This window comes from Macaca fascicularis, chromosome 2, assembly GCF_037993035.2.
Source record: "Macaca fascicularis isolate 582-1 chromosome 2, T2T-MFA8v1.1".
In the NCBI taxonomy this organism is placed as follows: Eukaryota; Metazoa; Chordata; class Mammalia; order Primates; family Cercopithecidae; genus Macaca; species Macaca fascicularis.
The window spans coordinates 46,644,500-46,658,176 of NC_088376.1; the positions used below are offsets into that span (position 1 = coordinate 46,644,500).

At 39.8% G+C, this 13,677-nt stretch overlaps 1 protein-coding gene across 1 annotated transcript in view; it reads right to left on the reverse strand.

Moving 5' to 3' along the window:
* SLC9A9 (solute carrier family 9 member A9) overlaps positions 1-13,677 on the reverse strand; it is a 586,998-nt gene that overhangs the window by 560,055 nt on the left and 13,266 nt on the right. The window contains exon 2 of the mRNA XM_005546010.4: positions 10,787-10,989. Within this exon, the coding sequence (XP_005546067.2) occupies positions 10,787-10,989 (203 nt within the window). The remainder of the gene's footprint in view (positions 1-10,786; positions 10,990-13,677) is intronic.

The following is a 13,677-nucleotide window of genomic DNA, read 5'->3' on the forward strand; positions in this document are numbered from 1 at the left end:
GTGCCACCCTGACTCCCCTTCGATGAAGGTTGTGTTGCCCCTGCTGCAGGGAGCACTGTCAGTCCCTTCAGGGATTGCCAAGACTGCAGAGAAGCACCTCACCCATGGTCACGCCCTTTCCAGAGTGACCCACACAAAAGAACAGAGCAATTTGGTGTTTTAGAGGCCTAGCCTTCTGAGTCCAACTGAGAATGACTTTGAAGGCTCATTCTAGCTCCACAGCTTCCCAAGGAGGCAGCCACAATCGTTGGGCCTGCATCTCAGCTGTATTTCTCTCTCTACCCACTCAGGCTTCCCTCCTCTTCTACTGAAAGTGTCAGTCTCAAGGGTACTTGATAAACGTCCTGCTCACTACACACTACCTCAGGGTCCGCTGCTCCTCTGGGAACCCATTATGTGACAGTTAGAAAGAAAGATGAAGACCACCTGAATTTGCAGGACATTCTTGCTCCACGCACCCCAACCTGGGGCGGAACGTGATAAATCAGAGCCCATTTAGCCCTGTGATCAGAAATGGATGTGAAGGGAGCAGCTGGGAGACTCCATAACTCCGGGCAAGCTTAAAAGGCAACAAGAGACAACCAGATGAATGTGCAGCTTCAGTAGGTCCCGTCCCCTCCTGTGCCCAGTTGTCTGTGGAGCCTACCTCAGGCTGTATCTGCTACTAACCAGGAGCTTCCTAATGGCCTCAGGAGAGAACAGGGAAATGCAGGTGGGTGGAGCTTTAAATAACTACTCACTGGAGACCAGGAATGATAAATGTGCACTCTTGCCACAGTGTAATATTTTAGAAAGAACAAAGCAATGGGGAAAAGAATTGAATGATCTATTGCAAACATTATTTACTCAGACGTAAAGTACAATGGGAAATTCGTTTTTTCCCTTCCACTCTCTCTCTGTTTTCTGTTCTTTGCTCAGCCTCCTTTTCTCTCCCTCTCTCCCTGTCTTGAATCTCTCTCTGCCTCCTCCCATCCCTAAGCAATTATTTGGAGAGCAGACTTTTTAGCAGTTCAGTCCTCTGAGTAGTAAACAACCATCACAGAGCACACAGAATTCACCCTGAAGAGAAATCTGAGGTAGATGCTTGGTTACAAAATAGTCAGCAATTAAGACAGGACAGAGTAGCAGTGAAAAGGAGCTACTGACAAGCAGAGAATGATAGATACCTGGTTACATCATCCATTCATTTATCAAGATCCACAGAGAATTCACCATTTGCCGGGAATCGTGGAATAAATGTGACCACAAAACAGACCTAGCCTCTGCCATCCTGGAGCCCACAGTCTAGTGAGAATATAGATAAGTGACATTGAGAAGACAGACATGAATCAAAACATTATAGAAACGCCTGTAATCCCAGCACTTTGGGAGGCCGAGACCGGCGGATCATGAGGTCAGGAGATCCAGACCATCCTGGGTAACACGGTGAAACCCCGTCTCTACTGAAAAAACAAAAAACAAAAAAACTAGCCGGGCGAGGTGGCGGGCGCCTGTAGTCCCAGCTACTCCGGAGGCTGAGGCAGGAGAATGGCCTGAACCCGGGAGGCGGAGCTTGCAGTGAGCTGAGATGCGGCCACTGCACTCCAGTCTGGGCGGCAGAGCGAGACTCCGTCTCAAAAAAAAAAAAAAAAAAAAAATATATATATATATATATAAAATAGAAGCAAATATTAGCAACTCAGCTAAAATGCAGTGGGGAATGACAGGTGGAGCTATGAGACTGCAGACTTATGAGACAAAAGACCTGGATACTGTAGTATAGTAGTATGGGGACATTTGGGGTGAAGATGAGTGTTCTCCCAGAGCTAATCAGCCCCTATGAACATCCTCACGTCAGGCCAACCAGGCCATACTGGTGCTGCAAGACTAAGAATACAGGATTTAAGATTTCAGAAAAGGGCCGGGTGCGGTAGCTCACGCCTGTAATCCCAGCACTTTGGGAGGCTGAGGTAGGCAGATCACAAGGTCAGGAGATCGAGACCATCCTGGCTAACATGGTGAAACCCTGTCTCTACTAAGAATAAAAAAAATTAGCCAGGCGCAGTGGCGGGCGCCTGTAGTCCCAGCTACTCGGGAGGCTGAGGCAGGAGAATGGCGTGAACCCGGGAGGCAGAGCTTGCAGTGAGCCGAGATCACGCCACTGCACTCCAGGCTGGGCGACAGAGGGAAACTCTGTCTCAAAAAAAAAATAAAAAAAGATTTCAGAAAAGACACAAAGAATAAATGCTTGAGGGGATGGCTACCCCATCCTCCATGATGTGATTACTTCACATTGCATGCCTGTATCAAAACATCTTATGTAACCCATAAACACATATACCTACTATGTACCCACAAAAATAAAAAATAAAAATTTAAAATAAAACTTTAAAATAAAAATTAAAAGTTAAAAAAGATTTCAGAAAAGAGTGGAATTTTTAAAGATAGTTATCAAAAATATTTAATAGTTACAATAAAAATAAAATTTTAACAAAATATAAGATATTATATCGGTCTCTAAAATGAGGTGTCCATATCCTAGAGAATGGAAAGGATGATTTTGGTGTGCAAAGGACATACTGTAACTTCTGTTTATATTTCATTTTATTTCTTCCTTTTAAAAAATTCTAGTTTGATATTTGCTTTATAATGTATAGAGTATATTGATACAGTAGTACTTACATCCAACTTGTAAATAAAAAGGCATATCGGTACATATGCTCAAAGGCATTTTACTGGTGGAGTGCATAATCAAAAGTTTGGAAGTTAGTATTTGCATGGTGCATTCTGAAGGCAAGCTTTCAAAAGTGGCCATGGTACCTCATGGCACCTCATGCCCCTCGGAGCAGAGCATCCTTGTGTTTCTAGATTTCCAATCCCTATGCCAGGCTGATCGCTCTCTTCTTCTCTGCCCTTCTCTACTACAAAAATATTTTTTTTTCTAAAACCTTTTATGTATAAAAAATGATCTTGGAATATTCATGAATAAAATGGCAAAGAGCTGGCAGGAAACAAAAACAAAAACGAAAACAAACAAACAAAAAACTGCCTTTCAGAAAGCAGCAGGCACTTACTGTTACTTAGTTTTGTCCTCTGCTTTGAAATTCCCTTCTTCCAGATTTCTGCATGGCATAGTCCCCACCTCATTAGGTCTCAGCTCCGACTTCACCTCAGTGAGGCCTTCTCCACAGGACGTATCTGAAGACCCTTTGCTCCGAACCTTCTAATTTTGCTAACTTCTCTTCATAGCACTTGCCTCCACTTAGCTCTGGATTACAAATGCTTGTGCTGAACTTCCTTTGTCTATCCCCCTCCAGGAAGCTAAACCCCATGAGTACAGGGACCTTGTTTTGTTCACTGCCATACTTGCAACACCTAAAACCAATGCCTGGAAAATGGCAAGTGCTCAATACATAAATATTTTTTGAATGACTAAAGGAATGAAGAAAATCTGTGTTGTTCAATGACTAAATCAAAATCAAGTGGAATGTTTAGAGTCTTTAAATACATTTCTGAGGTCATCTCACAGGCCAACTTTTTGCCAAAAAAGTTGAATGAAAGTGGAAGAAAACAGCTAAAGCAAATAAATTTTTAGTTTGTTTATTAACAGCAAATCTCTTAAATAAGGTTTAGGATGAAAGGAGCTACATCCGCCCAAATAGCCTCCCATTTACTGCCAGACTTGACATTCTCTGGAACCATCTCACATGGTAAGAGCCAAGACATGTCATGATAGAGAAACACAAATCATGAAGCCCCATTCTCTGTGGAAAGGAAGAATAATTGATAGTATCCTACAAATGCTTCTCCAAACCCCCAATGCTGATTTATCATCATGAAGCTTGTTTTCTCTCAGTGTGCCTAGAAAAGTTTTTTAAAAAGTTTCTTTTCAGTCCTTTCTTTATCCTCCCCAAGAGTGTCTTAGTGTTAAGCGTACATATTTATCTCTTGGCCCAGTGACTCTCTCTGCTCAAGCTATTCCTGTTACAGGAAGAGGTTTGCCCCTGGCCTTATTGAAGCTCAAGTAAAGGAAAAGACTAGAAAATGCAAATGTAGTTTACAAATAAATATATAAGAATTAAAACTGAATGATGAAAAATCAAAATCACCATCAGGAAAAGTTAGTGAGAAAAAAAGGACTTTGATTTATTTATTTAAAGCTAAAACAAATTAATCTATTCATTTAATGCTTCAGAAACAAAATTACTTTAAAAGTCTTATGGTTAGCTGTTTCTATAAGGGCTTCATTAAAATATCTCTAAAATATGTAGTATTATCAACACAATTGAAATGAGCTCTGATGACCTATTTGCAGCTTGACAATTTTCTTTATTGAAAGAATAGAAAGAACAGATTGCTCGGCAGTGTAACTTACTTCAAAATAACTTCCTTCACCAAGCGATAGTGTCTACTTGTCACACAGGAAGTGAAGACTTGGCAAAATTTTCGCTGGGTGGTTTCCTTTGACTTTTTACATTACAGTCAACTTATTTATGAGTGATAGGAAGCGTAAATTTAACTGTGTTGACAACTTTTTGATAATTTACTGCATCTGCAAGACCTTTCCAGCCAAATGGCCCACTGACCTTTCCAACTGAGTATTATAAACACCTAACATGCTAAATCAATGATGAATAAATTAATGATGAAATAGATCGATTCATTCATTCCAGTTTAAAACCATACTTGTGGCCAGACACTGTGGCTCACACCTATAATCCCAGCACTTTGGGAGGCCGAGGCAGGCAGATCACTGGAGGTCAGGAGTTGGAGACCAGCCTGGCCAACATTGTGAAACCCCATCTCTACTAAGAATACAAAAAGTAGCTGGGTGTTGTGGCACACACCTATAGTCCCAGGTACTTGGGAGGCTAGGGCACGAGAATTGCTGGAACCTAGGAGGCAGAGGTTGCAGTGAGCTGGGATCGTGCCACTGTACTGCAGCCTGGGTGACAGAGCAAGACTCGTCTTTAAAATTTAAAAAAAAAAAAAAACCCACCATATTTGTGATTTGTGATTTTCTCCAACAAATCAAATAAAATCCTTCTTCTAACTTTTAACTTCCACATTTTTGCCTCACCACCCTTCTGTGAACCCACATGACCAGGGTAGCAGAGGAAGCTGTTTTTCCTCTTCTGCTGACTAGTTGGGCCAAGCCCTTCACAACCTTCCTTCCTTGTTTTTCTTGCATCTACCTCTTGGTTACCATCCAAGTCTAGGCTTCACCTGTCTCTTTGCTTTCACTCTCTACCCTGTACACAGCAGGCACACTGTCCCTTTGCTTTTGTCAACGTTACACTGTTCCTCTGACTACAAATAGAGAGGGCATTACTCAACCTGTCATTCAGGGGCTTCCAAATCAAGGTCTGCCTTCATTTTCGGTCCTAGGTTTCACTGGTCTTCTACACTTCAACAAATTGGAAATGCTTTTTTTTTTTTTTTCCCCTGGAATACTGTCTACCTCTTTTCCCACAACCACAACATGCTTTTCCTTCTGCATGGAATGCCTCCCCACCCCCCCCCCCACACCACACATACCCCTATCACCAGAGTCAATCAACTGCCCTTCTTTGAAGTCTTTCCTCTTACCCCTAATAAGAGACCATATTGTCCTGTTCTGGGTACCTGTGGTTCTTGTCCCACTTTTTTGATACCTGCCTTTAGTGTTACTCATTCATTTATTCATATGCTATGTTTTTCTCTGATTTACTACTAAACTCCTTGAGACCACATCTTATTTCAGAATTGAATTTGATAGAACTCGGTTCATGTGTGTTGAAAGAATAAATGAGTGAAAGTATGGGAGAGAAAGTTATTTTATCATCTTCTCTTCAAAAGCAGGTTTTGAACTTCCTATTGACATAACATTCAGAAATATTTGGTAGACATTTTGGTATTCCTAAATATTACATAACAAATTAATGCTTGCAAAACTATCATGTAATAGGATATAGGCCCTAAAGGACTACAACCAGTTGCAGGTATCTTGTATACACAGAACAATTTGACAAATGGGGTTAGAAACATTGGCTGAGTAGATACAGAGCAACATGGTCTAGTTTTATCCTCTTAGAAGGTTGTTTTGAATTCATCAGCTGCTCATGACATATAGAAGAATACTGTTTTCACCAATCTTTAAGTGAAAATATTTTTCTTTTCTACATTTTTATCTATGTTGAGCATGAACACAACAAGTTTGGCATATGGTGTTTCCTGAAATTTTTATATGTTTAAACATGGCATAAAATCACAGTGCATTGCTGTTTATATAAATGCCAACAGCTCTCGTATATTTCCAGTTTTATACCTTCTTATTGGAAGGAACTCACAGAGCCATCAAACGAGTTCTGTCTCTAAGCACATCAATGCCTAACCATCCCAGAAATACGCAGGCTCTTATAAAACCTTCTAAGAGGTGATTACACAGCATAAGAATTCATTCCAGCCTCTCCAAATTCTGAAGTCAGAAATTTCATCCAAGACACTAAACTACATTTTTTCTAAGAGTAAAACCCATTTTCAAATCATGTAACTTTTAGAAACAAAGGCCAAATACTCCCTTTAAAATACATCACAAAGGAAAAGGACCCAGTGGGGCCACACTAATGACTTCTGTGACTCTGCTGAGCTGGACCTCTTCCTCAACTCTGACTTCCCTGCACTCTTCCCAGCACTGGTCATCTCCTTCCACCTGTCTAACGGTGAGACACCCTAGGTCTCAGCCCCAGGTGCCCTGCCCTTTTCTGTCCATGTGGCCTCTCAGAGAGCCTGTCCAGTAGTGTGGGGTACAATTATTTACTTAGGACTCAGAATTAAGTAGTATAGTCCAAGTTCTATCTCTGCTCTAACCAGTAGTGGGACCCTGAACTCACCATGTATTTTCTCTAGACATTAATGTATTTTCCACATATGCACAGCTAAGCTTAAAGAATGTGTCAGGTGTCTACAAACATTAAGCATCCAGGACACTACAGTTCTACCAACTCCAAGAATGATAATTTCCAAATGCTGTGTATTTCTCTAGCCATATATGCTCTGCCAAGATCTCAGACTCATTCAATTATTTATTCATCACTGTTTAGCAGTTATTAGGCATGGGGCACCAGGACAGGCTTTGGGGATACATTGGTCAGTAAAAGAGGTATGGTTCCTGCCTTTGTGAAGTTTACAGTCTAGTGGACAATAAGCAATGTAAGAATGCTAATAAACAAAAAGTAAGCAAATACATGTATAATTTCAGATGGTGTCAAATACTATGAAATAAGAGAGAAAGAGACAGGCATGCACTGACTCCTCCCGCCAACACATACCCACACACACACAGACACACACACACACACACACACACACACACAGAGAGAGAGAGAGAGAGAGAGAGAGAGAGAGAGAGAGAGAAGGGAGGGAGGATACAGTGTGAGAAAATGGTAGGGGCAAGCCCTCTCTGAAGAGATGGTATTTCAAGCCAAAACTCTAGGAATGTGAAGGTGGCTGATATTCAAAGGGTAGAAATGAGGCCATTTTAGGTAAAAGGAAAGACAGGTACAGAGGTCCTGAAGCAAAAAAGTTCTTGTTGTGCTGAGTGAACAAAATAAAAGGAGCTGGTACATCTGCATCAGTGGATGTGAAGTAAAGAAGAACAAAAGCAGCATCTTCCTCCTCACCATTTCACCTGAACTCGAAGTAGGACTTAAATCCCTAACTCATTTGCCCATTAGCATCACCTTAGTGATCTTCTAAAAATTCCCAAACTCTTGATACTCCCTAAATCAGCCAAATGACAAGCCCAGAGGCAGAACACAGTCATTAGTATGTTTTGAAGCTTCCCAATGATTCCAAAGTGCAGACAGTTTGGGAACCACTGACTTAAATTGATTTTAGTGCTTAATTTCTTGTTTTGCCCATCTATAAAATGATGAGGTTCAATTTAATGAGATCGGGTCTCTTTCTTGCTCTAAATTAGGGGATATGTATGTGCAGATCCAGGGCATTTTCACCCACCCCTTCCTCAAGTCTTTCCTCCCCAAACTTTTACCCTCGAACCTCATATTCTTTCATCCAGGCTTAAAATCCTGGAATCTTAGGCTCTTCTCTTCACACTGTTCCTACAGATCAAGCAGGCTCTGTTGATCCAAAGCAGCCAGGCTTTTCATGAAGCCCTCTTCAATTCTTACCTGGATACTCACTTACTGCTGTCTCACCTTCCAATGCACCCTGCCCTGATGGCCTTTCTGAGTTCAATCCCTACTGTCTACCCAAAGCCCTTCTCAAGTGCCATCTCCCCAAGAAGCCTATGTAATAAGCTCAAGTATCTACAACAACGAATCTGTAAAGTTTCACAGTCCTCATAATTCATGTGATACAATTTAGGACTGAATTATATAGAAATATCCATTATATATTGGTTTTATCTCCCCAAATGAATGTTAAATGAGTTAATAAAATAAATACACATTTTATTAATTCCTGGCATATATTAAGCATTCAAACATTATTTAATAGTAGCAATGGTAGCATTATTTTCGGAGGTAGTGGAAGTGGCAGTGACACTGGCAGTGTTAGTGCAGTGACAGTAGTACTAATAGTAGTAGTATTGGTAGTAACGATGGTACAATGTAAAGGCCCCACATTAGCCAGGCACTTTATTATACATCACCTCATTTAAACATTAAAACAATCCTGCAGAATAGGTTTTAAGCTCCTCACTTCACAAATAAGAAAGTTGGGGATTTGGAAGCTTAAGAAACTCACAGAAGGGGGATGGAAGATCTGTCTAACCCTAATTTTGTTTAACCATTACTCAATGTTCCCTCCTTATAAGCCTCCCAAAAGAGAATTCTCAGTAAGGAAGACAGGCTATGGGTTGTTCAGTTTTGCAGATTAACTAGCGTCCCCCAGCATTGGCACATAAGCAACAAATGCGCATTGTGACACACTCCAGATATTTATAAACAAAATCCCTTAAAGTCATGTAATATAGTAAGTATGCCAGTAGATGCCCCTTTCTATACCGGCAATGAGAGGAGGACTTAGTCAGGTTGCTGAGTCACCTATTCCCATCTCCAGATGCCATGACTGACAAGTTCTTCTAGAAACTACTTGAGCCACTCAAGGTCAAGTAAACATTTTATGTACCGAACTTGCAGAGCTCATAATCCACTCACTGAAAACACCAAGAGGGCTCCAGCAACTTAGACATTTTCTCCATCTCTTGCCTTAATTTTTCAAAAGCAAACATTTGGCTCTGGATGCTGATGAAGGAATAAATATGTCAATAATTCAATAACAAAATTTCTGATCAGACATTTATTGGCAGTCCTGTTCAAGAACATAATTGCTACAGCAACAAGGATAATTATCAGCCTTTGGTGGAAGGAGAGATGTCAACCTGTTTGAAGAAATAGTGCTGTATAGAAATGCAGATAAAAATGTGTGGGAGAGTGAGGAGAGAAATAATTTCTGTCCAGGTACTAACCAAAGGTAAAACTCAAGAATGTATTTTAATTTAAATCCTATGTTGCTAACAAGTTTAAAAAATATTTATTTTAAAAGAGATAATTTTTATGATTATATAAACAGAAACACATGGGAGAGATAATCCAAAACAAATAATCCAAAAGCAGTGGCAGAGCTAGAAGTTGCTCCTCTTTATTTCAGAAATACATTATATAATTTTCTTTTTTTGTGCTTCACTTTACTTTGCAAAGTCTGATTTAGGCTAATATTATAATTAGTTTGACTTTCCTGAGCCCTCACCAAGTACCAGGGGAAGTTAATCTAAAAATGTGCTAGTGGAAGATAATATGAAAACAATTATTATAAATTAGTCATCTTGACTGAGAAAAAGGGCAGGCCAAGTACCTCCCCTTCTGCCCCAAACCTCTTAAAATGGAAAAAAAAAAAAAAAAAAAAAGTTGTGTTTGAACATAAAAACTAAGTACATATGGGATAAAAGTGAAACAATAGACTTCCATAATGTCAGAAAATTCTCAGCTCCGATCTGAAAAAAAATCTCAAATAAATGATGTGAGATCCTGGTTCCTAGTACACACTTGTTAAACAGAAATTCACTTATTCCAAGGACTGATCCAGGGTGTACACGGCACCACAAAAGGTAACCTCATCTGATTTCTGACCCAGATTCCTGAGAGCAGAAGAAAGTTTTCCTTCCAGTAACTGAAGCAGTTCACAAATTTGCAATTATGAAACTATTTTTAAAAGATGAATCATTTCACAATTTTTTCTACCTAAGATTCCCTAACCAAACTGATAGAGTCATGATTTCTTGAGACTGACTGCATGTCAGTGTATTTATAAATAGCCAAGTGGCCAGTGTTTTGTGTTGGTAGCCAAAAGCCAGTCATCCTAGGTTTCAAGGTTTGCGAGTGAAAATATTTTTATTTCTACTCCATTTTCCTTTTGGCTTAAGAAAGATTTGAACTGCACATTCAGCTAGCAATATGTACAACGGTGCTTAAAACACATGTGTGAAAACTTGAGTCAAATATCAGGAAAGGCAGAGTTGATGAATGTTATTTTCTTCTAACCAAATATAACTGTGGCTTGCAGAAAAAGAAAAAAAGAAAACCTTTCTTTCCTAACCTCTAGGAAAAAAAATACAGACAACTCAGCTTGTAATAAGAGTTTAACTCAGGGTTTGACTCCTTAGTCAATTAATGTCTCCAATAGAGTGGTGTTAAAATAGGCATATATGTGTGTGTGAATGCATTATATATAAAGTATAAAGGCTCAAATATGATGCAATTATTTATACTGTAAAACAAAAATATAATACCAACAGGATCCTTACCTTTTCAAGTATAGCATTGCCTTGATGAGGACTGATGTTGTGTTGACTTATTTCTCTTTTGTATTTATATTCATAAACTTGGTCAGTGATATTAACCAGCAGAGTTGATGGACTGAAAGTTAGTTTTACACAGTCATAGACAGTTCCACTTTCTATATCAGTTGGTGCTGTAGCATATCGTAAAATTAGTCCCATTATGAGGCCTAAAAAAAAACAAAAAAAAAAGAATAAATAATGGTACTGGAGGAAGGCAATCTAAAATGCCAGTATTGGAAACCTACATGATTTGGAACCTTCAGAAGTGACAGGAGAAAGTGTTGGCTTATTGCCTGGTTTAGAAAAGTGTTCACTTTTGCATGGGTACCAGTTCAACATAATATAGTGTTAAAACATTTGTAGTGGACTATTGCTTGAATACCCAGCATATCTTCCCATTTTTTTTCTTCCTAGTGGACCTACCAATTTTGGAGAGAAAAGACACCTAACTCCTTCTATCCATCCAAATCCTTCAAGAAAACCTTTGCTCTGTGGTAGACACTGAGTCATCTAATCAGTTAGGAGATGGAATTCCCCTGGGAGTGTTTCTGGTCCACAGACCAGCACAAATCTCAGTTATCCCCATCAGACTTTATTATGTCATACCCCATGGTTGGGGGGAGAGGTGTTCTTGTTCTCTCTCTCAGGACATGACCAAGGCAATATAGTTCTTTTTTTTTTTTTTTTTTTCTGCTGGCAGGTATCTGTGACCATAAGTAGATCCAGTCCAAGAATGTAGCCAATATACTGAGGAGGGTAGGACTAAGACACTGGCAGAAGACAGAGCCTAGGTGTTGAAGGACATCACAGAGCCACTAGATCAAGCAGCCTGCCCTAGAGCTATCCTAACTCTAAACTTCTTGCTGTGTGATATAATACATTCTCTAATTTCTTGATTCTAATTGAATCAAGTTTCTGGTTACTTGTAGCCAAATGCATTCTAGTGATACCACATTCCTTTTCATAAACAATTCAACCTGAGTGACAGTCCTTGACTTTTAAGTTTTTAAACTCTGGTAAGATGCTCATGGCAATCTGATAACTGTGGGCTTTTTAAATGTGGATTTATTAACAAGCAACAAAGAAACATCAGAAGCCTAAACTCTGTCAATTTAAAATTAGGACTGATGTATGTGTTTTGGGATGAATGATCCAGAGTTCACTCTTTAAAACATCTAATTTTGGAGATTTTACCTCTCTTATGAATCTAGTCATTTAATAACCTTTTATTTCTTCAGTAAAACATTTTTGGGGTGCATATTGTGTACCAGACATTTATAGGTATAAAATAAGAATACAGGCCCAGTCTTACAGGAGCTCGTTTGTATAAGTGAAGATTCATGAGCAAAGAATTATAATACAACATGACATGTGCTATGACCGCTGGGAAGCACTCTGTGATACATGAGTATAGACAGGAGGTACTCTGAAGCCCTTTGAATTATGCAAAGCTTGAGACGAATCTTAAAAGGTTGCATAGATTTGTCCAGATGAGCTGAATCGGAATGAGTAGGGATCCAGTTTGCACGTGTGGGTACCAGCACATAAGAGCAGAGACAGCTGAGAGTTCACTGGGATGCTCTCCCTGTGTGTAGACCAGTATCTGTGCTCTCCCTGTGTGTAGACCAGGATCTATGCTCTCCCTGTGTGCAGAGTTGCTATTGGCAAGTGGTTGTTCAGCCACGGGCTATGCTTCCTGATTGTCTTGCATCTGGCTGGTTCTTACCAGTGGAAAAATGTTGGGGTACTGTGTAAGAAATCACTAGTGATAACCTTACAAACACAATGCATATATACAGAAAGGCGTAAGAAATCTGGTACATTTAGGGAGTCACTAGTGATGTAAAAAGAATAGCGAGAAAGAGAGACAGAGAGAGACTCTAGACCTAGACCGTAGGCAGAGCCAGGTCATAAGGAGGCTCCTCTCTCCTGCTGAGAGGTTTTGATTTTTAACCCAATGGTAATGGAGAACTACTGAAAGATTTTAGGCAGGGGGAGTAAAACAATCAGACTTTCATGTAACCACCAACACTTTGGCAACAATGTTGAGAACTAATCAGTGAGAGATGAGAATGCAAACAGATTTCTTTCAAGATTATTTTTATTTTATTATTCCTGCTTCAGTGTTTGGCTGACTCCTCTAGAGTAATTAGAAAAATTGTATCCTAATCTCTGGGAGCAAGAGAAAATAAGTGATAGATATGTAACCCTCACTGAGTGCTTGATCCACCACAGCACAGTAGAAAACCTTCAATGCTCAGTGTTGAATGACGACAATAAAACTAGTCAGGAGCAAGAAGGGAAGATAGATCATCTACACTCTATATGGCTTAGGGTGCTTGCATAAGAACATCACTTTTTCAACACATTTTGCCTAGAAAGGATTTAATTCCTAAAAGTTGTTCAGCGAGTACCACAAATGACACCATTACTGCTCTTTCTACTTCTACAAAGAAGGGAAGTGCAAGATACTATCCGCATGGGGCCTAAATGGAAAGAACCCATATTAATGTCATTTGAAATTGCCAGTGGGTGAGCCATTTGTTTTCTGTTTTACAAAATGCTTTCAATGAAACAACAAGAAATAAACAGGAAGTGTCCACTACTACTTCCCAAGCAGAGAAAGCAAGTCTTCGTCATAATAGTGACTGCCTGGTACCTAGAGTGGTTAAATTCATGCAAGACCTCCAAACCTAAATGGCCCTGACTATCCCTCTGCACCAGCTCTGGCCTCATCCTTCGAGAAGAAGCACATTGAAGTGAACGGAGGAAGCTGCTTGCCACCGTTGTGGCGGAGGTGACCAGATGTAATATTCATGAAAACGCACCTCTTGGATAGATCTCCCACTCTGAGG